Below are 23265 nucleotides of genomic sequence, written 5' to 3'. Positions count from 1 at the left end.
GAAGGAATGAGTAATCAAATCTTTTATCCTTGGTCACCCAAGATTTGGCTAAGATATTTCATTTTCACAACATTAACTTTGTGTCTATGTGGCCAAATTACCATAGTAACTAGGTCCATTTCCATTGATAATTTTTGTTTTACTAGGATGAATTTATAAAATTTAATTATCTAGATTAACTAAATTAATTTTTAAATTGAACAGATTTGCCTGATACTATGTTTTAGGAAGGATTTTCCATATGTAAGCCTCCTTTCTATCTTAGAACTTTCTAAGGTATTCTAATACCCTAATATCCTAATATGAAACCCTAATCTGTATTTAAGAAACTGACCCTCTTTAATCTTAGTCACTCTACAAACAATGTCTCAAATTTCTCATAACTTAAATTTGGCTTGCTGTCTTCCTGTGTACCTAGGGTGGCTTCTTCTTTTGAGTGTATATCCCAGTTAACACAAAATGCAAGTTTATTAGTTGCTGGACAGCTGTGTCTCATGTGAACTTTATTTCCACATTAGTTCAGCTATGCACTCCTATGGACCCACCTTATACTTTCTCATCTCTAGGTGCTATTCTACCTCTCAACTCTAATCATGTTCTCCCTGTTCTTTGAAGCTTTAAAAACAAATGATATTGAATGCTTAGTGCCAGGCACTGCTTTAGGTTTATGGACTATACCAGGAAATAAATCAGACAAATATCTCTGTCCTTATGGAGCTTACATACTAGTGGGGAGAGACAGACAATAAACAAAAAATAGTGCAGAATTTAAAGCAGGAATACATAAGGACGGCAGTGTGACGGGAAAAAGTGAGATAGGTAACAAGAGTTGCAGTGGTGGACATATTGTAGCAGGACTTATAAACCATTACTAGAATTTTTATCAGTAAAATCGGGAGCCACCGAAGAGTTCTGAAAGTGATATGATCAGGCTTCCTTTATCTCACTTATTTCTGTATTGAGAGAATGGCGGGAATGACGTGGAAGCTGGGCTATCAGATTCTTGCGGGAATACAGACTAGATTTGATGGTGGCTCAGATCGAGTAGATTTGGAGGTGGTAGGACATGGTGGGATTCTGGGTATATTTTGAATGTAGAACCAACAGGAGTTGCCAATGGATTGGATGTGCAGTAGAAGACAAAGGGAGGAGTCATAGCTTTGGTATAAGCAACTGGAAGGCTTGAGAGAAAGATCTAGAGTTCAGTTTTGGTCATGTTAAGTTTGAGATGTCCTTTAGACTGCTAGGTAGAAATATTTGGTTACATATATGAATCTGAAATTCAAGAGAGCTCTTATCTCCATATATAAATGTTGGAGTCATTGCCGTAGAGATAATATTTAAAGCCAAGAAACTAATAAGATCTTTAAAGGATAGAACAAAGGATTCTAAGAGCTGAGCCCTTCTATACTCTAACTTAAGAGGACAGGGAGATGAAGAAGAATGAGCAAAAGTTTAGACTGAGAAGGACTGACCAGTGATGCAGGATAGAAACCATGAGGATGTGGCATTCTAGAATCGAAATGAAAACATTTAATGAGAAGGGAATGACTTACTGATAGGTCCAGTAAGATGAGACAGAATTCTTTCCTGTTGTATTTTACTTCCAGTTAAAGGCCTTTAATGTACTTGTTGGATTATTGTCTGTGTATTTTTTAGGTCTCAGCTTTGGTATGAGCATCTCTTAGGAAGCCTTCCAAAACCCCAAAACTGAAAACAGCCCTCTTCTATCTTTTCTTAACACGTAATACTTTCCCTATAATATTTCTTCAAAACTGCATCTATTTTCTTTGTTATTATATATCCAGAGCCTTGCACAATGTCTGTACCATGTAAATACCCAAATATATTTTGCTGAATGCAAGAAAGAATGAAATTTGGCAATGAAATTTATTAGATGATTATTTTTTAACTAATTCTTTTTAAGACAAATATTTTGACTATTTAAAATAGATATTTCCACTGAGATTTAGCCCTGAAGCAGAAATGGAAATTCCTGTGCTGAAAAGGGAACAAAGACCCAGATATATGTGTTACCTGTGCCACTAGCTACATGATCCTGGAGTTTCATCTTTTTGGATCTCATTATCCAAACTTTCAGATTCATTGGTATGTGTTAAGCCAGAGTGTTTGATTTTTTGCGTTTTTTAAGCTAAACTTTTGATTTTGAGATCACTGTATATTTACATGCGGTTGTAAGAAATAATGTAAAGAAATCTTGCATATCCTTACCCAATTTCCCCCAATGGTAACATCTTGTAAAACTATAGTGCAATGTCATAACCAGAATATCAATACAAGACAGAGAACATTTCCATGTCACAGGGATCCCTCATATTGCCTTTTTATAGCTACAACCACTTCTATTCCTCTCCACCTTAATCCCTGGCAACTATTAATCTTTTCTCTATTTATATAATTTAGTTATTTTGAGAATGTTATGTGAATGGAATCAAACAATATATACTCTTTTGAGATTGGCTTTTTTCATTCAGCATAATTCTCTGGAGATTCATCCACCTCATTGTGTGTATCAGTTGCACCTTTTTATTGCTGAGTAGTCTTCTATGATATGGTTGTACCACACTTTGTTTAACCATTCACCCATTGGAGGATATCTGGGTTGTTTCCAGTTTTCGGTTATTATGAATAAAACTACTGTAAACATTCATGTTTATAGTTTTTTCTGTAGACATAAGTTTTGGTATCTCTAGGATGAATATCCAGCAGTACAATTGCTGAATTATATGGTAATTACATGTTTAGTTATTTAAGAAGCTGTCAAACCATTTTTTTCCATCTGACTGTATGTATATTCCATCTTTTTAGAAGCATATATCAAGCCAGGATTTGGGGTTTTTTTGTTTGCTTGTTTGTTTGTTTTGGTTTTTGTTTGTGTTTTAAATCTTTGGATAAAGCTTTACTTCTTTAATGCTCTGTAGCCATACAAACTTTCATTTGAATCCTGGCTATCTCACCTGCTGTATTATACTTTCCTCATTAGTAAACAAGAATACATGTATCCTAGCATTCTTAGGGGGATTAAATGACAAACATGTGTTCAAGTTCTTGGCATGTAATAAACACTATTATATGTTGGGCACTCCAGAAATATTAGTTCTTTCTCTATCTTCAGAACTAATAACTGGGCCTATTTTTGCTGGTATTCATGCTTCAGTGGCATATGACATCATCTCAAGAGTTTGTTTATATTATAATCAGTTCTAATCTGTTCACAGCATTACCACTTTTAGATCTTTGTTTATTTTTCTCAAAAATCTTTTATAGTTTTTTATATATAGGTTTTTCACATCTTTTTTTAAAATTTATTTAGGATATTTTAGTTTTTTTGATGTTCTTGAGAATGGTATCAATTTTAATTTTATTTTCTGATTTTTGCCTCTATAGTTGATTATGTATATTGATCAAGCATTCATCATCCTTACTATATTTGCTTATACATCTACTAGTTATCCGTAGATTGTTTTTGTCCTATGTACATAATCCTATTATGTCATCACTAATTAAAAGTTTTTTTCTTTTCTTTCTCTTTTTCCTTTTGCCTTATTCAGCTCCTCTGTTTCCAGCATTAAAATAAGAAGAAATAGGCATATTTGTGTCTTTTCTGATATTGCAGGAAAACTTTCAACATTTTACCTTAAGTATGGACATCACGTGAAGGAAGTTCTCTCCTATTTTTTCTATGGCAGGAAATTTTTGCTCTGAATGGATTTTTATTTTTATTAAATGCCCTTCCCATCCCCCCACCCCCGCACTATTGCAGTTACCATACAAATTTTATTCTTTACTTTGATATTGTAGAGAATTACAGAGATTGCATTTTTTTCACAATATATTTCTTAACAGCTTAATTGGGATATAATTCACATGCCATAAAATTCACTCATTTTACAATTCTGTAGGTTTTGATATATTCACAGAATATTGTGGAACCATCATCACAAATCTAATTTGAGAACATTTTCATCACTCTAAAAAGAAACCCAGTACTCATTAGCAGTTGCTTTCTCTTCTCCACTGCACTACTCTCCTCCATCCTCCGCCCCAACTCCAGCCCTAGGCAACCACTCATTTACTTTTTGTCTCTACAGATTTGCCTAGTCTGGACCTTTCATATAAATGGAATCACACAATATGGTCCTTGTGACTGGCTTCTGTCACTTAGCATAATGTTTTCAAGGTTGATCCCTGTTGTAACGTGTATCAGTATTTCATTCCTTTCTATTATCAACTAACTATTGTATGGATATACCATATTTTCTTTCTTAAGTCATCAGTTGATGGCCATTTGGATTGTTTCCACTTTTTAACTATTATGAATAGTGATGCTATTAAAATTTGCATGCAAGTTTTTGTGTGGATGTATGTTTTCATTTCTCTTGGATGTGTGCCTAGGAGTAGAATTTCCAAATCTTAATTGTATTTAACATCATGATGAACTGCCAGACTATTTTCCACGGTGTCTACACTTTCATACATTTTCATAAACAGTGTTTGTGGGTACTAATTTCTCCACACTTTTATCAACACTTATTATTATCTGTCTTTTTTATTTTAGCGACCCTAATGGGTATGAAGTGGTTTCTAATTGTGGTTTTGATTTGCATTTTCTTAATGACTAGTGATAGTGAACATCTTTTCATGTGCTTATTGGCTATTTGTATGTTTTCTTTGGAAAAATGTTTATTCAGATTTTTTGCCCATTTTTAAATTGAGTTGTCTTTTTATTATAGAGTTGTAATTGTTCTTTGTATATTCTGGATACCAGTCTCTTGTCAGGTATAATTTGCAAATATTTTCTCCCCATCTATAGGTTGCCTTCACTTTCTTGGTGGTATTATTTGCAGTTTTTAATCTTATTGGAGTCCAATTAACCTATTTTTTCTTTTATTGCTATTATTTTGCCATTGTATTTAAGAAACTACTGCATACTCTAAGGTCTTGAAGATTTACTCTTAAGCTTTCTTTGAAGAATTTTATAGTTTTAGCACTCACATTTTAGTCTTTGATCCATTTTGAGTTAATTTTTGTATATGGTGTGAGTTATAGGTTCATCTTTATTCTTTCATACGTGGATATTTAGTTGTCCCAGCACTATTTCTTAAAAAGACCATTCTTTTCCTATTAAATTGTATTGATACCCTCATCAAAAATCAACTGACCATAAATTTAAGGGTTTATGTCTGGACTCTCTCTTCTATTGATCTATCTATCTAGCGACCACTGTCTTGATTATGAAGCATTGTAGTAAATTTTACAACTAGAAAGTATAAGTTCTCCAAATTTGTTCTATTTCAAGATTGTTTTGACTATTCTGGGTTCCTTGCATTTCCACATGAGTTTTAAGATCAACTTGTCATTGATTGAGCTTTGAAAGTTGAACCAGCCTAGTATTCCTAAAATAAGCGTATTTTAGTCTAGATTTCTTATTTTTAAATTTATTGCTGTATGTGGTTTGCTAATATTTTGCTCACCTATAAATATGAGAAAATGGCTTGTATATATTTTTTTCTTATATTGTGCTTGTCAGATCAAGTTTAGGCTGACTGCACAGAATGAACTTAAAAAGAATATTTCTGTCCTTGTACCAAATGACTGGTTTGTTTATTTTGTTCTTCAGATCTTCCATATCCTTATAGATTTTTAATCTGCTTGTGTAATCAATTACTGAGAGAAATGTATTAAAATCTCCCACTATAATTATGGATTTTGCTAGTCTGCTTTGTTTCCATCAAAATTTCCTTTTATTTCTGTTTGTTTTGCCTTATATATTTTATATATTTTTAGGTTATGTTTATCTTTCTAGTAAATTAAACCTTTTATCATTATAAAATACTCTTTATTTCTAATAATTTTTTTGGCCTTCAACATCTGTTGTCTGATGTTAATAAAGCTATACCAGCTATATTTTGATGTGTATAATGTCTTTTTCCATTCTTTACATTCAATGCTATGAATCTTATTTAAGATAAGTCTTTTTAAAGCAGCATATAGATATTAATTATTAAATCCAGCATGATCATTTTTTCTCATAATTGATATTTTTGGTTCATTTATTTTTAATATCTCTTATAGTTCACGTATTCTCTCTTGGTCTATACCTATTCTGCGGTAAATCCCATCTAATAAGGTTTTAATTAAAAAATAAAAATAAAATTATTTCCTCAAAGTATGTAATTTCCCTGACCAGCCCTTTTCTCATTAGTCCCAAAATAAATCTCTTGGTAGTATATTTTAACAATATCTGATTCTTCTCAACACAGTGCTGCTATTAAGAATTCATTAGTGAATTCCAACTGAATTACAAAAATGCCATCTTGATTTTAAAGACTGAAAATAAAAACTTTCCCTCATTCTCTCCTCAAGCTTTGCTTATCAGGAAAATTACTTAGAAAATGAGTTCTGCTAGATTCTACTTTCACCACATTTTTCTAGCCAATAGTTGTATTAAAAATTTTAATAACATGGTATTGCTGGCTCCATATTACTAGCCCCCCCAACCTTACTAAAAGTAAAATAGTATGTACACATTGAATAAAACCTTTTTTGCTGAATATCTGAATTAAATCCTTACAGTTTTCATAATTAGAGAGACATGCATATTTATTATAACTGTTAGTTTCTTGATAATTTAAAAAGAGGATTAGGCCTGAGTCTTTGGTTATTAATGTAATGTTAGTTACAATGTCCTGTTGCAGCAGTTGAACCTAGATGGCTCAACTACAAAACACTTTTTATTCTAACATTATAATTTGTAGACTTTAGGAAGATAGTATAAATGGGAAAAGGCTTTTAAAAATTGTTTTATTTTGAGTATTAACTAAAACATTCATGTTCTATTAATTAGATTGTACCACTATATATTTTTTTAGTTCTTTATTTATTCAGTGCCTATTTGAATCATTAGTGAGCCAGCCACACCATAATTTTAGTTTAATTGAAATTTTTCTAAACATTTTCATACTATTTTAGACTTCTTTAATCTTCACATTTAAATTGATTTTTCTCTTACTTGTGACTCAAAACAAATTTTTTATTAAGATGACTTTAGTTTCATTGATTATTTTTACGAATAGAGTACCCAATTCAGTCCTCATAAAATAAATATAACCTAACCTAAATCTAACCTAAATATAAACATAACCTAAATATAAATTGTAATGCGACCTCAATGTAGCATGTATTTTTTCTTGGAGTGTTAAAATTTTTACATTGTAAAAAAACCAACAAAAGTAATAGTAGAATGGTTTTTGTATATTCTTCTTAGCTTCTTGCCAGTGTTCCATGCTTAACCCTGGTACCCCTTGTACCATTGATCCTGAAAAGTGTTTCTGAGCCCCTTTTACTTCTGGAAAGTGGACATGGCTCTTTTCTACTGTTGCTGTTCTTGCCAGAATGGGTTTCACTTGATCCTTGCTCCTCTGAGTTTTGACTTTCTGGACTGAAGTCCAGAATAGGTCTATCTGATTAGCAAATCCATTACCTGTAAGACAGCCTGGGAACACAAGAATCTGATACTTCTAGCTTTTTTATTGGAAGGTGATGTCTAATTCCCACTCAGATTTGTAATGTGAGGAAATTCCTAAACATAGCAGGAGTCCTAGATGTTGGGTGACCTCAAAGAATGATATAGATTCACTATCCCATGTCGACTCCTAGATAACATGTATCCAGCATCGTGTTCTCCCTAGAATTCCAGACATATATTTCTAAGCCTATTTGACATTTCCATTCTATATTTTATAGCCATCTCTAACTATATATTTCTAAAAGACTTACTGATTTTTTTCTCCTAAATCCATCCCTTTCTTCGTCTTTACTATCAGTAAATTTCATCAACTCTATCGCTCCACATGTACTCCATTCTCCACATGTACTCCATCAGCAAGTCCTGTTTGCATTTCCCCAATCTCTCCAGTTCCACTGCTGAAGATGATTCTCTCCTTGTCTTTTGTAGCCCGATAAAGTTTCTTGCTTTCACAGTTTCTCCTTTTTGATCCATTCTCTATTCTTTACTCAGTTTTGTGGTTGTTTTTGTTGTTACTAGGGATGCCCACTCCTTGGGGTTGACGAAGAGGTTATCAGACAGGTCTGAGTCATACATCATTTCTAAATCCACTTGCCTCCTGAAGCAGTGGAGTCTTCGTGTACTGGCCATGTCCTATAAGAACATTTATCTCCTGCCTTTCTATTGATAGTTTTGTCCTCCATTGGTGGTTTTTGAAATATAAGTCAGATTGTGTCACTCTCCTGCTTAAAATTCTCCGTAAGTGTTGTCCAATACAACTTTCAGTGTAGGTGGAAATGTTTTATATTTACACTGTTCAATATAATAGCCACTAGCCATACGTGGACATTGAGCACTTGAAACATGATCAAGGCAACTGAGGAGTTTTTAATTTTAATTAAATTTAAATTGCCGCATCTTGCTAATAGTATATTGGACAGCACAGCTCTATTGGCTTCCCTTCATTCTTAAATAGAATCCAAAGTCCTTATCAAGTCCTTCTGTGATCTGACTCTTGCTTATTTCAGTAGCTTTATCTCATACCATTCTTTCCCTTGGTTCAACCACATTGGTCTCCTTTCTGTTACTAGAAAACACCAAGCCCTTTCTCAACTCAGGGCCTTTGCTGTTGCCGTGGGCCTACAATGCTCTTATCAATTTTGAACCTGGCTGACTCTTTTGGTTACTTCAGACTGTCACTCTACCTAGCATGGTCATTACCATACTCTTAAGTTCCTTCATAACGTTTATACTATACTATAATTAATCATCTTGTTTATTTGTTTATTTTTAGTCTCAAGAATGTAAGCTCCGTGAGGGTGTGCCATGTACCTATTTTTTATTAATAAATAACGTTGAATTCTTAAAGTTCTTAGGCATTGAACACAGAGGTGGATTACTTTTTTGAGGGAGAAGGTAGGCTAAAGTTTTGTACGTCTGTAAGTAATTGAGAAAAAAGCAAATCTCTTTTAAGACGGAAAGAGATTACATATAAACAGATGAAAAGATGTAATGTAAATACAAAGTAGTGGCATTGCACCCCATCTCTGCTACTTGCCCTGGTCAACCCTGTGAGGACATCAGCTCCAGCCCCACGGTCCTAATGGCAGCAGAGCCACTGACTGAGCTGGAAGCGGCCATCAAGACAGTGATCACCACCTTCTTCACCTTTAAAGGGCCAGAAGGTCAGCCTCAGCATAGACGAGTTTAAGAAACTGGCCACACAGTAGTTGCTTCAGCTGCTCAAGGATGTGAGCTCCTTAGATGACAAGATGAAGAGCTTGGTTGTGAATCAGGACTCAGAGCTCAATTTCAGTAAGTACCGGAGACTGACCAGGGAGTTAGCCAAGGAGATCTGGAAGGAGGAGACCCTGGAGATCCAGAAGAAGAAAAGCCAGCTGGCTAGGATGGAGTGGGCCTGGCAGGACAGGACCAGGCAGAACCCCACTCCCCGCAAATAAAGCCTCCTTGAAACACAATTGTTTCTGATTCACACCCACCCCGATTTCTTCTCTTGAGACTGGGGGTGGGGAGGAAGCTCTGCCCTCATCTGAGGATGGGTCCAAAAATCATGAGCTCCTTGAGGACCAGGAATGTTACTCATCTCTGAATATTCTGCAGCATGTAACACCAGGTCTTATGTAGAGTAGGTGCTCAATAAATTGTGGACAAAAAAGGGGCCACATACTAAAGCTGACAAGCTGATGGGCCCTGCAAACTCAGAGACCGAGAGTAACCACACAGGGTAGTCTGAACATAAAAATTTCTAACTAAAAGCGAGTCTTGGTGGTAGTTACATCCGAGCATGTAGCTTCCTTAATGAAGGTCAATCTTAACCTTAAATGAGTCTGTCTATTGTCATTTTGCATCTAAGATAACACCTTTAAAACATCAGGGTAATCTTTTCCAGATCTCTTGAAGACAACCTCCAGGGACCAAAGCACAGAACCTCTCACTGTTATCTTGTTCCCCAAATACCATTTCTATGTGCTGTAAATGCTAACTATTCTGTACCCACAATATGTCTCTCCATTTTACTTTTTATCCAATCCCAGAGATTTCCTCACTTTGTTTTCTCCTGTCCCCTTAATCTACCACCGATGGATTTCACATAACTCTCCCTTAGTCTCCTCCTTTGATTCTGATATGTAAAATAAGCTGCAAAACTGCCATTCTTGGGAGCATTTTCTAAATCCATTGAGATTTTGCTTCCCAGCAATTGTCATCAGTTTGACTCAAAAATCTTATAAGATTTAAAAAAATAGATGAATACAAAGTATTATTATTAGAAAAGCTTTATAGTTTAGGATTTAATAGGACTTTTCCTTGCAGAATTTTCAGAAATTATAGATGTGTGAAATTTTTATGTGTTGGAAACTTAAAATGATATCTGTGGAAACCCAGTGGTAGGAAGGTGCTAATCAGAGAGCTTATACCATAGATGCAATTGATTTGAAAATTCATTTTAATATTTAAAAATAAATCTCGTTTAATAATATTGAGTTAATTTAATTATTATAAATTTAGAGTTGATGTCTTTGTAGTTTAGAATTTTTAAAATGCAGTTTTACCCCATTATTAGAAAACCTGGTTGTATGATATAAAAATATATATATCTGTAAAAGGATTAATTATAAAAAGGATTCATTTTTCTGTGGCAAAATCATTTAAAAATTATTCAGTTTGTAATGTAGTTGATTTATAACTTCTCAGTAACACATTTATTAAATAGGAGTATGGCTATAGTATGGCTCAATTAGAAATACAAATGAAATAGAGGATGCTGAGTTTTTAGGGAGTGCATTAAGTAATTGCTTTTAGAATCAGTGTTTAAATTTTCTTAATAGCTTATTCTGGGAACATGATATAACCAGTGTATATCTATGTAGATAGTTTATCAAGGCTACTGATAAGTACTTTAATGTTATTATTTATATTTAATTCTCTGATACACTTAGTAATTTAACCCCATCTTTCCCCTTTTGTGATCTCTTTCTTTTTAGGATGATCATGTCCAGAATTCATAACATAAAAAGATCTCTTATACCTCAGATGTCTTGTTTGACAAGTGAACATTATAAACAGCTGGATTTTCTGCCTGACAAACTAAGAGAAAAGCTGCTTCCTTTCCAGAAAGATGGCATCACTTTTGCCCTCAGAAGGAATGGCAGGTAAGGTAGTTTTTTCAAGACATGCTAAAAGTGTTAAATCCCTGGCAAGTATATAAAAAACAAAGCTCTGTGCAAAATCATTTGTGTGTGTGCGCACGCACATATGCACATATGTGTGTCTTCCCATTAATTTTTTTTTTTTTACTGGATCATGAAATAATTTCAAGATATACCTCATTTTGCCTTTATTAATGAATGATATTTTCGTTGGCAATACAGCTCTACTTTAGTAGCAGTTTTTTCCTTAGCACTTCGAAAGTTGTAGTCTACTGTCTTCTGGCTTTCAGAGTTGCCATTAAAAAGTGTGTTCTCAAGTCTCAAAATTTTACCCTACAGGTGACTTATTAATTACAAAGAGAAAAATTACAGACTGGTTAATGTTGTTATTGCCAGTAGTGGGACAGCTACAGGCATAATGTGGTGTATGAGATGGATGCAACATTCCTTAGTGGTGTTCTTCCTGGAAATACTTGACTGAATAATCATGAAGAAACAGTCAAACCAGATCAAAATGTGGGACATTTTTTCAGGACAACTGACCTGAACTCTTCAAATGATTCAGTGTCACGAAAAACCAAGGGAAGTAGTGAGAATCTTCCAAATTGAGAGAGAACTAAGAGCTAGAACACCTGAAATAATGCATAAATTTTGATTAGTTCTTGGATAAGTACAAAGATAAACTTTAGAGGATATTTTTGGGATAACTAGGAAAATTTCATCTCGACTCTATTAGAATGATGTTATTGACTCAGTGTTGATTATCTTAGATGAGGTAAAGGTGTTATAGTTTAATAGAAGAATGTTCTTGTTCCTGGGGAATACATGATAAAGAATTCTGGGATGAAGAATCCTGCTATCTACAGCCTACTTTCTACATTTTCCCCAAGGAAAAGTACAGGTGTATGTTTAGAGAAACTTTGAGTGGGTCAGCCAAAATGTTAACAGAGTGAATCTGGTAGTGGTATAAGCGTCTTCTTTGTATTATTCTTTTGGGGTTTTCTGTGAGTTTGAAAATTCCTCCCTCCCCCCCCCCCAAAATGCAAAATATCCCACAAAGAAATCAGTCTAATTTTCATTCCTTTATAGATCATTGTCTCTTATCTGTCTGATTTTAAGATTTTCTATTTGTTCTTGGAGTTCTGCAGTTTCACTATAATCTATCCAGTACACACACACACACACACACACACACACACACACACACACACACGTATATGTATATATTTTTAATTTATCGTGCTTGGGATTATTGTGCATTTTTAATCTGAGATTTCTGTCATGTTGATTTTGGAAAATTCTTAGCTCTTCTTCAAATAATGATTCTTACCAATTCTCTTTATTATCTTCTTCTGCAATTCCAGTTAGACATATTTGATGTTTTCACTCTATCCTATGCTTCCATTAATGTCTCTTATATTTTCTGTGTTTGTGCTACATTAATGACTGTTTTAAATATCTCCCTTATAGTTCTGATCTGCTGTTTAATTCACCTATTCAGTTTTTTAAAAACTTTTTAATGGTATATAACATATATGAAAAAAAGTGTGCAGATCTTAAGGGCCCAATTTGAAGAAATTTTACAATATAGCCATCACTGAGATTAAGAAGTAGAATTACACTACCAGTATCCCAGAAACCTTCCTCTTGCCCCCTCCCAATCACTACTCTGTTCTAACACCACTATCCTAACACCACAGATTACTTTTACATGTTATCATCCGTGCATACTCTTTTGTGTTTGACTTCTTTCACTCAACAACATCATTGTGAGATCCTTCTATATTGTTGTATATGGCTATAGTTGGTTCGTTCTCATTGTGATATAAAATCCCATTGTGTAAATACACCATAATTTATTTATTGATTCTATTGTTGATGAGCATTGGGGTTGTTTCTAGTTTGGGGCTCTTGCAAAAACAGTGCTATGAACATTCTTATAAAAGTCTTTTGGTAAATATATGTATACATTTCTGTCATGCCTATACCAAGAAGAGAAATTGTTGGGGTCATAAAATATGCATATATTCTACTAAGTAGCTACTGCCTGTATTAGTTTGCCAGGACTGTCTTAATGAAGTACCACAACAACTGGGTATCTTAAACAACAGAAACTTATTGTCTCAGTTTTAGAATCTAGAAGTCCCAAATCAAGATGTTGACAGGGTTGCTTCCTTCTCAGGACTGTGAGGGAAGGATCTGTTGTTCCAAGTCTCTCTCTTTGACTTCTGGATGGCTGTCTTCTTCCAGTGACTTTTCACATAATTTTCTCTCTATTTGTGTCAAAATTTTCCCTTTTTAAAAAGACATCAGTTATATTGGACTAGTGCCCACCCTGATGACTTAATTTTAACTAATTTCATCTGCAATGATTCTGTTTCCAAATTAGGTCACATTCTGAGGCACTGAGTGTTAGCACTTCAGCTATGCATTTTGGGGGCTATCAGTTCAACCCCTAACTTGGCCAAACATTTTTTTAAGTGGTTGTACCAATTTATACTTGTATCAACAGTGTATAAAAGTTGCAGTATACCATATTCTTACAAATAACTTCATATTGTCCATACTTAATTTCCTTAGATATTCTGGTAGACATATATAGTGATATTCATTGAGGTTTTTACTTTTATTTTTCTGAAGATAAATGAAGTTTAACACCTTTTCATATGCTTATTAGTCATTTGGATATCCTCTTTTGTTAAATGCCTTTTCATGTCTCATCCATTTTTCTACTGGATTGTCTGTCTGCCTTTTTCTTATTGTTTTGAAGGAGTCTTTTGTCAGATTTATTTTGGAATAGAGTCTTTTGTCAGGAAATGTGTTGCAAATAATTTTTCTCAGGCTATGGCTTGCCTTTTCTCTTTTTTAATAATGTCATTTAATAAGTAGAAGTTCTCAATTTTAATGTCATTTGAAAACTCTGTCAGTATTGTCTTTTATGGCTGGCATTTTTTGCTTTCTACATTAGAAATCTTTGCTTTTCTGTTTTCTTCTAAAAACGTTTTATTTTTTACACTTAGATCTACAGTCCATTTGGAATTGATTTTTTTTTTTTATATGTTAGGTAGAAGTCAGGGTTTATTGATTATTTATTTATTTAATTTTGTATATGGGTGACTCACTGATCCATCACAAATTTATTGAAAAGACCAACTTTTCCCAACTGCATTAAATTGTCGACTTTGTTATAAATCAGGTAATCTTGTACGTATCCTTTTAGATAAGTGCTCTCTAGTGGAACTTTTACCATGATGGAAATGTTTGTATATATACTGTTTAGTTTATTCATTATTAGCCATGTGTGGCTACTGAGTTCTTGAAAGTGGCCAGTGCAACTAAGGACTGAATTTTTAATTTTAACTAATTTTAGTTAGTTAAAATTTAAATTTAAATAGCCACATGTGTCTAGTGCCTGCCATATAGGACCGTACAGATGTAGATAATTTGTTCTATTTTCTGATTGCCAACATTTGTGTTAATTACTTCTTAATTACTATAACTTTATAATAGATATTTTGGCATAAGGTAGCATAATCTTCCAGCTTTGTTCCTTTTCAAAAATTGTTTTGCTATTGTTGGCTCTCTGCATTGCCTGTAAATTATAGAACTCATTTATCAATTTTCACAATAAAGTTGCTGGGATTGTGAATGACACTATTTTGCATCTATATATCAGTTTGGGAAGAAACAACATTTTTGTAATATAGAGTATTTTAATCCATGAATATGAATTATTCTTCCATTTATGTAATTGCTTTTTATTTATTTTCATCTCAGTTGTTCTTCCCCTTATTTAATTGTTTTCAATAAGGTTTTATAGTTCTTTTATATATATCATTAAATTTATTCCTAGGTATTTAATATTTTTGATGCTATTATAATTTGTCTTCCCTCCACCCACCATCCACCCCCTCCCCTGGCTGTTTTTAAGATTTTCTCTTTGTTTGGCTATGCAAAAGTTTTATTATGATGTGCCTAGGTATAGTTTTATTTGCATTTATAGGTCTTAATCTATGGATTGATGTATTTCATTAGTTCTGAAAAATTATTAGTTGCTGTATCTTCTAGTATTATCTTTCTCTTCCTTGGTCTCCAGTTATAACTATGTTAGACCTTTTCTTGGTATCCCATTATCTCATATTCTTTTCCATATTTTCTTAATTTTTAAAATTTCTGTACTTTGGTTAGATATTTTTTGTTTACTCTTATTCTTATTTACCAATCCTACCTTTTGCTGTTAAATTAATCTGTTGAATTCTCTTAAGAAAGAGACCACCACTCAATATAACCTCAAACCAAAACCCATTCAATATGTTTGAAACAAAAATGCTGAATTTATTACTTGCTAAATAAGGGAGAACTGTGCTTCTTAGACACAGAATCTTTAAACAAAGAGAAGTTGGTATTGTATCAGACTTTGGTCAACTCTGGAGACTTTAAAAAGCTAGAATGTTTAAGGATTTGTTGAATTTCAGAGTATAGTTTAGGGATTAGTTGACTAAGGTTAAAGAACAGTCAGTCCTTTCCTTTCTTGTAATTGGAGAATAGGAACATTTTATTTTCTGTTCTTGATATCATAGGGTGTATTTTTAAATCCTGGAATATCCAGTTCCTGCCTGCTTGGTTATGTTGATGGTATCTTGTTTCTTGCCACGTTATAATTCCATCTCTTATTTCTGTAAATATTTACGACATACTTATTTTACATATCCGAAGTCCTTTGGAAACTAATTTTGCTTCTTGTTGATGATGATGATGGTTCAATTTCCCAAAGTATTTTTAAAAAAATTTTGTTTTAATAATTAAATAATCTTAATCTCTGGGACTCTTGAAGAGACCTAAAGAGTGGGTAAATTCTTTTAGGGAGGGTTCGCAAAATTAAATTCTTAGTTTAGGGTTTCCCAGGTCATATAGGCAGTTTAAATTCATTTTCAGGTGGGCTTATGATTATGAATTTTAATTATTAAATCTTACCTCATGCTAAACTTTAAGTTTCCTTATTGACTTAAAAGGTTTTTTTAGGTATAATTAAATTTTATAAAATGCACAGGTTTCAGGTGTGCAGTTCAATGGATTCTGATGTATGTATATATCCCTGTGTTTTTAAACATCTCAGTCAACGTCTCATCACCTATTTAAGGTGATGGAAGGTATTACATCACCATCTAATCAACCCCATCCCCCTGAATTAGGTAACCACTGATCTGACTTCTATCACCAGAATGGTTTTTTTTATAGTTACTTAATGCTCTTTTTGTTTTTTTAACTATTTACTTTGAAATAATTTCAACTTATAAAAAAATTATAATAAAAAGTATAGAAATAACTTTAATATTTCTTTTACCTAGATCCGCTAATTTTTAACATTTTTTCACTTTTCCTTTATTATTTCCTCATTCTTTTTCTCCACACACACACAAACATGCATACACACTCATATTAGTATTTATTTTTTTCTAAGCCATTTGAAAACAGATTGTATATGTCATGCTCCTTTAAGCTACAATATTTCAGTATAGTATGTAGTTTTTAAGAACAAACTGATTATATAACATAGCCATAGTACAGTTATCAGATTCAGGAAATTTAATTTCTATACAATACTTTAATCTACAAAGATGTCGTCAATTGTACCAATAACATCCCTTTTAGCATTTTTTTTTTAAGTACAAGATCTAGTCCAGGATTGTTTATTGCATTTAGTGATATCTCTTTCCTTTAATGTGGGACAAATCATTAGCCTTTCATGACACTGGCATTTTTTTGAAGAATATAGGCCAGAAAGTATCTCAATTATTTTAATGTTTTATCATGATAGGATTTAGATTTTGCAGTCCCTTCTGGATTAGAACATAAGTGAGATCAAGGTTCTGTCCTTAGGATGTTGCTTTTAAAGGCATGCTGTATCTGTCAGCCCCTTACTATTAATATCAATTTTGATTGCTGATCAAAGTGTTGTGGTTTCTCTCCCATACAGTTACTATTTTTTCCTTGCAAAATTGTTACCTGTTTAACAAATAACTAACATGAGAGGTTGAGACCATGCAAATATGCTTTTCCTTATCTGATTTTCCCACTTGGATTTAGCATCCATAGATGATTCTTGTTTAAAATAATTTTTGCCATGACAGTTGTAAAATGATGATATATTAATGGCATTCTGCCCCAATAATCAGTCTCTCCGACCTCTGTCCATTCATCCATCCATCCCTAGATGGACTTATGGATTCCTATTATATTCAGTGAGCTATCCTATACTGTACCATATCTTACTTTTGTCTATTTTGGGACTTGTTACAAACAGAATCATGCAGTTTGTATGTGTCTGACTTCTCTTGCTCAACATGTGTTTGAGATATATGTTGTTTTGATCTCTGAATATAAGACAGCTATTTTGTTCATTTACTTACTGATGGACATTTGGGGTAATTCCAGTTCAGAGCTTTTATGAACAAAGATGGTATTAACATTCTTGGACAAGTCTTTTGTGAACATGTTTTTAATTCTCTTGCTAGCTTTTAGGATAGGTGTCTATATAACTTTGTAAGAAAACTGCCCAACTGTTTTCCATCCCATCAGCAACATACAATATGAGAGTTCTAGATGCTCCATGTCTTTGTCAACATTTGAGATTGTCAACTTTTTCATTTTAGCCATTCAGAATGAATGGATCTTCAAGTGGTAGCTGATTGTATTTTAATTTGTATTTCCCTAATGACTAATGATGTTGGCATCTTTCCCTGTGCTTATATATAATACATATACGATATATATGTGTACATTATATGTAATATGTATTAACATTGTGCTCATGTTTTAATTGTTTTTTGTTATTGATTTGAGTTCTTTTTATATTCTGCATATAAGACCGTTGCAAGATATATGGATTATGAATATTTTTCTCCCAGTCGGTAGCTTGTCTTTTAATTTTCTTTATGGTATCCTTTGATGAATGGAAATTTTTAATTTTGATAAAATCTAATTGATCAAGTTTTTCTTATATGGTTAGTACTTTTTATGTTGTCATCAAGAAATGTTTTCCTATCCAATATAGTCTTCTATGTTTTGTACTGGAAACTTTATAGGTTTTATTTTATTTTTTGACATAAGTTTAATTTTATTTTTTGATATAAGATTCATCTCAAATTAATTTTTGTATCTAGAGGGAGATAAGAGTTCTAGGTTCAATTTTCCTTCTTACTGATATCCATTTATTCCATCACCATATGGAGAAAAGTCTGTTCTTTTTCATAAATTACCTTGGCGCCTTTGTGAAAAAAGCAATCGACCATATATGTGTAAAATTATTTCCTAGTCATTTTCTTTTGCCATATATCTTTATTTCTATTGTCACCACTTTTCCATTTTTACTTAGTTTGTACCTTTCTTAGGCTTAAGTTTTGTTTAGAAGTCTCATTTCTTCTGTCCACTTTGTGTAGATTTAAGACCTATTCCCATTGCTTGGCCGTTAAGTCTTAAGGTTCTCTGTTGATGGTGCCCATGGACACCTTCATTGTGTCCTGTGGCTTTATAACACACTTAACCACTCTGGGTTTGACTTTCTCTTTTGTTTCTGGCCATTGTTAATTTTTCCTACTTTCTTTCAGACCAGCTCTGCATTTTAGAAGATAGTATTTTATCTCATTTAGCATTTCTAGGTGTTTGCAAAGGGAAGGGTTTTGGAAAACCTAAACCACCATAGTACTGGGCGCAGAAATCATACTGTTAAATTTTCATTCATTGGGGATTATGCTCTTTATCATTATAAAATATTATTATAAAATTACTTAATTCTTTCTTTCTGTACTCTGAATTTATTCTTGTGTAGTTGCTATCCCAACAACTGTTTCTTTCTGATCATATTTTCCCAGCACGCCTTTGACCATTTTTCTGTTTTCACACTTTTAAGACACTTTCTTTAGATGAGTTTTGAAGTTCCAGAGTTAGATTTCCCTTTGTGATTCAGTTTGTCTTTTCTTTTAAGTAATATTAATCTTACTTTCATTCATTGACATTAGAGTTACATTGGTCTTAAGTCTGTCATCGGTATTTGTATGATTTCTGTTCCTAAGATTGTTACTATATATCCACTAGATGATCCACTAAATATATGACTGTGCAATCCAAGTGTTCTTTGTGTTTAGTATGCACTTTTAGTAATTTGAAAAGTTTGGAGTTTGAATCCATTGATAATCTTTAAAATTTATGGCTTTTTATGATCTATTTGGTTCTCTATTTTATTAGGCATTGTTTTCTGATTCCCAATTATCTGCAGTGACATTTGGTATATTGCTCTTTCTGTCCTTTCACAGCACATCATATTAATTGTTTAAATTATTTTCCTTGATGGTCACCTTTGTATCTTTAAAAATACTTATAATTTGTTTCTATAAAAATATATGTAAATATATATATTTTTTACCAACTTTAAATGATCTTTGCCTTTTTTGCCCCTTTACTCTTGTGAGATATGTAATTTCTGTGTTGTCTGTACCTGTTACATTCTTTTTTGTATGCAGATTATTTAAATAGCTATGTCATTTCATTGCTTCCCTCCAGTTAATTTTGTTTCTGTGCAACATTCTTCGGTTGAAATTATCTTAAAGTTTTTTTAGGCAGGCTAATGGGAGGTCAGTTTTCTAGTTTTTTGCATTTTAAATGTCTTTTCACTGAGTTTATACTAAATGACAAATAGGCTGTATAAGAAATTCCTCAGTCTCACTTTCTTTTCTGCTCCATGTTGTAGACATTGCTCCAGTGTTTGCTGTAGACAAGTGTGATGGCTGCCTCATTTTTCTCTCCATAGAGGGGATTCATTTTTTTTTTGGTCTTTTTTGTCTCCTTATCCATTTTGGCAATACATTAGTAAAACACGGCTTGGTGTTGATGGTTATATGTCTCTTTCCTGAATGTGCTATATTATTTTAATCTGTAGTTTATGTTATTCTTTTATTTCTGGAAACTTTTCTTAAATTACATAGAGAACAGTTTTTCAGTTCCTTTATTTTGATTTTCTTTGAAAATACCAAGTATACTTGTCGATTCATCTTGGCACATCATCCGTGTTATTTGTATTTTCTATCTTTCTAAAACTCTTTTGGTCTGTTTTTACTATCCTTGAAAATTTCCTTTCAATCTTCTCCTATGTATACTTTTTTCTTATGCTTTTAGCAGTGCTTCTTTTCTCTTCTTCTACTTGGTCTTCATTTCACTAGTGTCTATTATTCTTTTACTTTTCTGACTTGTCAGTTCGCATTTAATTTCTTCATCTTTCTTGCCATAGCTGCCTTTATTTGTAGCATTGATTTTTTTAAATCACTACTCATCATTCAACGAGGAACATTTTTGTCCTGAGCCTACTATTGGCAAAAGATCATCTCATAGAGGGTTAGAGTAATGTTCTAGACCAACACCTATCCTCTTTGTGACACTATTTTTGTATGTAATTTATTTATATTTCCTGAGTCTGAGAAATCAACATATCAGGGTAGCTAATGGTATAGGGTCTCTCACTTCTGCCCTGACCTCCCTCTGTTTCTTCTATTTGGGGTTTGTCATTGAGCCTTGCCTCCTCTGTTTCTCCTTGCAGCCAGACTGGACTCTGCAATCCTCTGGCTACCAATCTACTTATCCTCTTGTTAATGAAGAGATTTTTGACTTTGCAATGCAAGTGTGCCCCTCACTTTGGAACTGTGTCTTACTGTTTTGTTTTGTTTTGTTTCCCTGAGATGTGTAGCCAAAGTGTTCTTTCTAGTTATACTTCGGTTATTATTGTTGTTATTTTTAATATTTAACATTTTTGGTAAACCATCTTCTTGTTTTGTCTAGTTTTCGAAGATGATGAAAAACTTCATGTTACATTTTTGAATCCGTGCTCTACTAAGCCCAGTGTTAGATATAGTGTTTAGGTATTTGTTAAATTATTATTTATGTACATGTATTTATTCTGGTAATGTGTAACTGGATATACATGGTTAAAAATAATTGACAAACTTATTAATATATGAAATGTTTAGTGTACGGTTGAACAAAAGTTTTGCTATATGCCCTTTATTTCTTTACATCTAATGAGATAAAGATGCCTGAATGAATTATTAGGCTTAGTATTGCACACTGTCATTGCTACCTTCATCATTAGTTAATACTTTTTGTATAGATGGTGTTCTGAAACAACTGTATTTCATTTCTCTGGAAATTTATGTTTTAATTGTCTGTTTGCACAGAAGAGGAGAAGACTTGTGGTATTTAAGGGTCTTGCAAAAAGTATGAGATAATATTGTGATTTGTATTCTTTAAAAGTATCACTTGATGACAACCTAATTTCTTTCATTGTATTCTTTCTTCTTCTAAAATTGAAGAATTTCTGTTACATCACCCATTTAGATACTGCTTGTGTAGTGTTATAATCCTTACTTGTTTGGCTAAATGTAAATTGAATTTTTGCATCAGTGAACAAAAATTGAAGCACTTGGTGGTTTTGCTACAAGAAGATTCTTTGTTAAATTATTTTAGTATTATGATATAAAACACCAGGCTTATTCTCTAAATTTAATAAGATAAGGATAATTAGGTGAAAGTATGAATGAACCTTGAAGTATGGGTATAAAAAATCTAGAAAATATAAGTTACAAAAATTTACTTATCAATTTTATACAGCCTAAGTCATCTAATTAATGAGAAACCAAATCTTGGTATTTTAAATAGTGTTAATTTGTATTATAGGATAATGTCAGTGTTTTGCCCCTCCTTTAGCAATGAGGACTATATAAGAGTCTAGAGAGAGACTTGGCTGTGTTGGAAGTATTATTGGTGCATAATCAATAGGTGTATATTTTGCACAAGCAAAAAAAAAAAGGAAAAAGAAACAAATGGAACTACATTAAAGTAAACAGCTTTTGCACAGCAAGGGAAACAAAATAAAAATGCAACCTACCAAATTGGAGAAAATATTAATAAACCATATACCCATTAAGAGGTTAATATCTAAACTATATAAGGATTTCATATAACTCAATAGCAAAAAACAAATAATCCAATTAAAAATTGATCAAAGGAGCTGAATAGACATTTGTCCAAAGAAGACATACAAAAGCCAGCAGATTCAGAAAGAAGTGTTCAATATCACTAATCATCAAGGAAATCAAAATCACAATGAGATACCACTTCACACCCATTAGAAAGGCTAATATCAAAAAGACAAGAGATAACAACTGCTGGTGGGAACCCACTCTTGGTGGGAGTGTATATTGGTAGTGCCATTAGGGAAAACATTATGGTTTCTCAGAAAAGAAAAACTAGAACTACCACGTGATCGAGCAATCCCAATTCTGGGTACATATTTGAAGGAAATAATATCACCATCTCTAAGAGATGTCTGCACCCCCATGGTTCATTTCATCATTATTCATGGTAGCCAAGACATGGAACCCACCTAAGTATCCATTGATGGATGAACAGATAAAGAAAATATGAGACACACCCCCCGCCCCCTTCACACACACAGTATTCCAGCCATAAAAAAGAAGAAAATTCTACTGCTTGTGGCCCATGGATGGACCTTGATGTCATTATGCTAAATGACATAAGTTAGGCAAGGAAAGACAAATAGCGTATGATCTCACTTATATGTGGACTCTAAAAACACTGAACTCATGAAACAAAGAATAGACTAGTAGTAGCTAGGGGTTTGGGGAATTGGGAAGATGTTGGTCAGAGGATACAATCTTTCAGTTATAAGATAAATATGTTCTTGGGATCGAATGTGCAACAGTGATTATAATTAACAATATTGCACTGGGTACTTGAAAGTTGCTGAGAGTAGATCTTAAATGTTCTTACCACACACACAAAATAGTAACTATGCATGGTGATGCATATGAGTAAACTAACCTTATTGTGGTAATCATTTCAAAATATGTACACATATCAAATCACATTGTACACCTTAAACTTGCACAACTTTATATGTCAATTATATCTCAACAAAGCTGGAAAATATAGGTATATGTTTTAATAGATGAACTTATCTGCTGCTTTCATTTTAGATTAACCTACTCAGACTTTTTATCT

General features: G+C 32.9%; 1 protein-coding gene and 1 pseudogene across 4 annotated transcripts in view; both read left to right on the top strand.

Moving 5' to 3' along the window:
* The window catches only part of ZRANB3 (zinc finger RANBP2-type containing 3), a 224717-nt gene that overhangs the window by 7051 nt on the left and 194401 nt on the right, over positions 1-23265 (top strand). For all 4 annotated transcript variants that reach the window (XM_006921034.3, XM_015596758.2, XM_025039574.1 and 1 more), the window contains exon 2: positions 11032-11199. In XM_006921034.3, the coding sequence (XP_006921096.3) occupies positions 11033-11199 (167 nt within the window). In that variant the 5' untranslated portion in view covers position 11032. The remainder of the gene's footprint in view (positions 1-11031; positions 11200-23265) is intronic.
* LOC107196342 lies at positions 9132-9489 on the top strand (annotated as a pseudogene).

This window comes from Pteropus alecto, unplaced genomic scaffold, assembly GCF_000325575.1.
Source record: "Pteropus alecto unplaced genomic scaffold, ASM32557v1 scaffold3, whole genome shotgun sequence".
Lineage (NCBI taxonomy): Eukaryota > Metazoa > Chordata > Mammalia > Chiroptera > Pteropodidae > Pteropus > Pteropus alecto.
The sequence above is the reverse complement of the archived record's forward strand: the minus strand, read 5'-3'. Positions and strand labels throughout refer to the sequence as shown.